This window comes from Cyprinodon variegatus, unplaced genomic scaffold (genome assembly GCF_000732505.1).
Source record: "Cyprinodon variegatus isolate N-32 unplaced genomic scaffold, C_variegatus-1.0 Scaffold81, whole genome shotgun sequence".
Lineage (NCBI taxonomy): Eukaryota > Metazoa > Chordata > Actinopteri > Cyprinodontiformes > Cyprinodontidae > Cyprinodon > Cyprinodon variegatus.
The window spans coordinates 423,896-425,770 of NW_015150534.1; the positions used below are offsets into that span (position 1 = coordinate 423,896).

General features: G+C 36.9%; 1 protein-coding gene across 2 annotated transcripts in view; it reads right to left on the reverse strand.

Moving 5' to 3' along the window:
- Nucleotides 1–1,080: 1,080 nt before the first annotated feature.
- Nucleotides 1,081–1,875, reverse strand: part of LOC107083714 (tumor necrosis factor receptor superfamily member 5-like) — a 9,458-nt gene continuing 8,663 nt past the window's right edge. For both annotated transcript variants that reach the window (XM_015373137.1, XM_015373136.1), the window contains exon 9: nucleotides 1,081–1,548. In XM_015373137.1, the coding sequence (XP_015228623.1) occupies nucleotides 1,312–1,548 (237 nt within the window). In that variant the 3' untranslated portion in view covers nucleotides 1,081–1,311. The remainder of the gene's footprint in view (nucleotides 1,549–1,875) is intronic.

Sequence of the window (1,875 nt, forward strand, 5' to 3'; positions counted from 1 at the left end):
GTTTCGGCAAGAGTTTGATCTATCAATTGGCTTGTGCCTGGCTTGTGGTTGTGTTTTCGTCGTCGCTCTGTTAGTACGTCATATGCTTCGTTGATCTGATTGGTTTATTTGGCCCCTCTATCACCAACATTCCCAAAATTACTTCAACGGAAGGTTTCCAGATGGATATGCGGAGCAAATCCATCTGGCGGAGTCAGGTTATCTTCCCACAGGGCAGCAGGAAGAACAGTCCATGATAGGGGTGTGAGGGTTCACTGATAATGATACGGGATGAAATGTCTTTAATGGAGGGAAGACGAGCCCCCATGATCCTCTCTGCTGTTCTCACCTTCTTCCAGTCTGAGACGCTGCAGCCTCCACACCACACAGTGCGACAGCTGGTCAGAACGCTCTCTAATATGAAAAGCGCATTGCAAATGATTTTGTTTCATTGATTATTGATTCAGCAAATAGAAATCTCCAGAAACCGCTTTGATGGCTAAATGGCTTCCTGTAACAATGGTGACCAAGTCTCAATAAAAACACTTTTCAAAGGGATTTTGTTCTCATCCTGCCAATGACTATAATTTTAAGTTTTAACGTAAAAACATATAATTCCAGTAGTTGAAATATAAAACCATCCTTTCATATTAATCCTTAAAGTTAATCAGATTTTCTACCAACCAACTTGCAGTCAACACTGACTACCAAATTTATATTTTTTTTTGCCTTTTCACTCTAATAGTTTGGCTCCTGAATTGAGGCTCAAAACTATTAGATTTAAATACTTTATTTGTATTTAAAGTTAGCCACATTTGGACTATTACACCACAGAAGCAGACCTAAAAATAAGTGGTTCATTTATTAAAATAATTATATTTTCCTTTGAGCAGGTATGTAAGATTATCAGTTAACGAAGTTAGTACGGTAATTAAGTTGTTTATTTTGACATAACTCATCTTCTTTCTTTGGTAACTTATTTTACTTACATGCTCTAATCAAGGAAAAATACACTTTCAAGAAAATATAACCTGCTTGTACTCAAATTTGCAGCTCAGATGAAAAAGTTGAAGCAAACACATCTTCTAAAAAAGAATCAACTTTAATGCAGTTTTCATTGCAGTCACACAGTGCCGTAGGAAACTCAAAACACAAACTGTTTCATTCCAACAATCTATATACAAAATATTAGTTACAGACTTCAAACAACATTACTCATTCATACACATCATTTCAGCATATTATGGGAGCACATTAGGGTCAAATAAATACAACTTCAGCTTTAAGTAAGTCTGTACTTATGACACAATAAAGGGGTTATTAGTTCTGTAATTAATTGTAGCTGACGGTAGAAGAGGCTGATAGCTGCGATTCCTGACGGGACAGACATTCAGCTTTCCCCTCCTCCACAACGGGACACACGATTTTCCCGTTCTCACTTCTTCCATGCTCCTCAGAAATCCCGGAGGGGATGCTTGCGTCTTCGGTTTCAACTGGAGTCTTCTCCAACATAAGCTTTGTGGGATCTTCCTTTGGTTCAACTTTTGGTCCGATACATTCCACACACACCTGTGTGAAGAAAATCAAAAACTATTATCTGCTATTAAAGCAACACATAGATTCAAGACGCAGGCTGAAAAAAAATAGCTCTGAAGATTTTTTTCTATTTTACCACATTTCTTGGTTAAATATTTAATGTGTTTGTACGGTGGCACTGAAGTGCAAACTACAGCTACAAATCTAAAAGCGCAACTACATTAAGAAAAACAAAACTACATAAAGCAAAGCACAACTACATTAAGAAAAACAAAAGTACATAAAGCAAAGCACAACTACATTAAGAAAAACAAAAGTACATAAAGCAAAGCACAACTACATTAAGTAAAACACAACTAC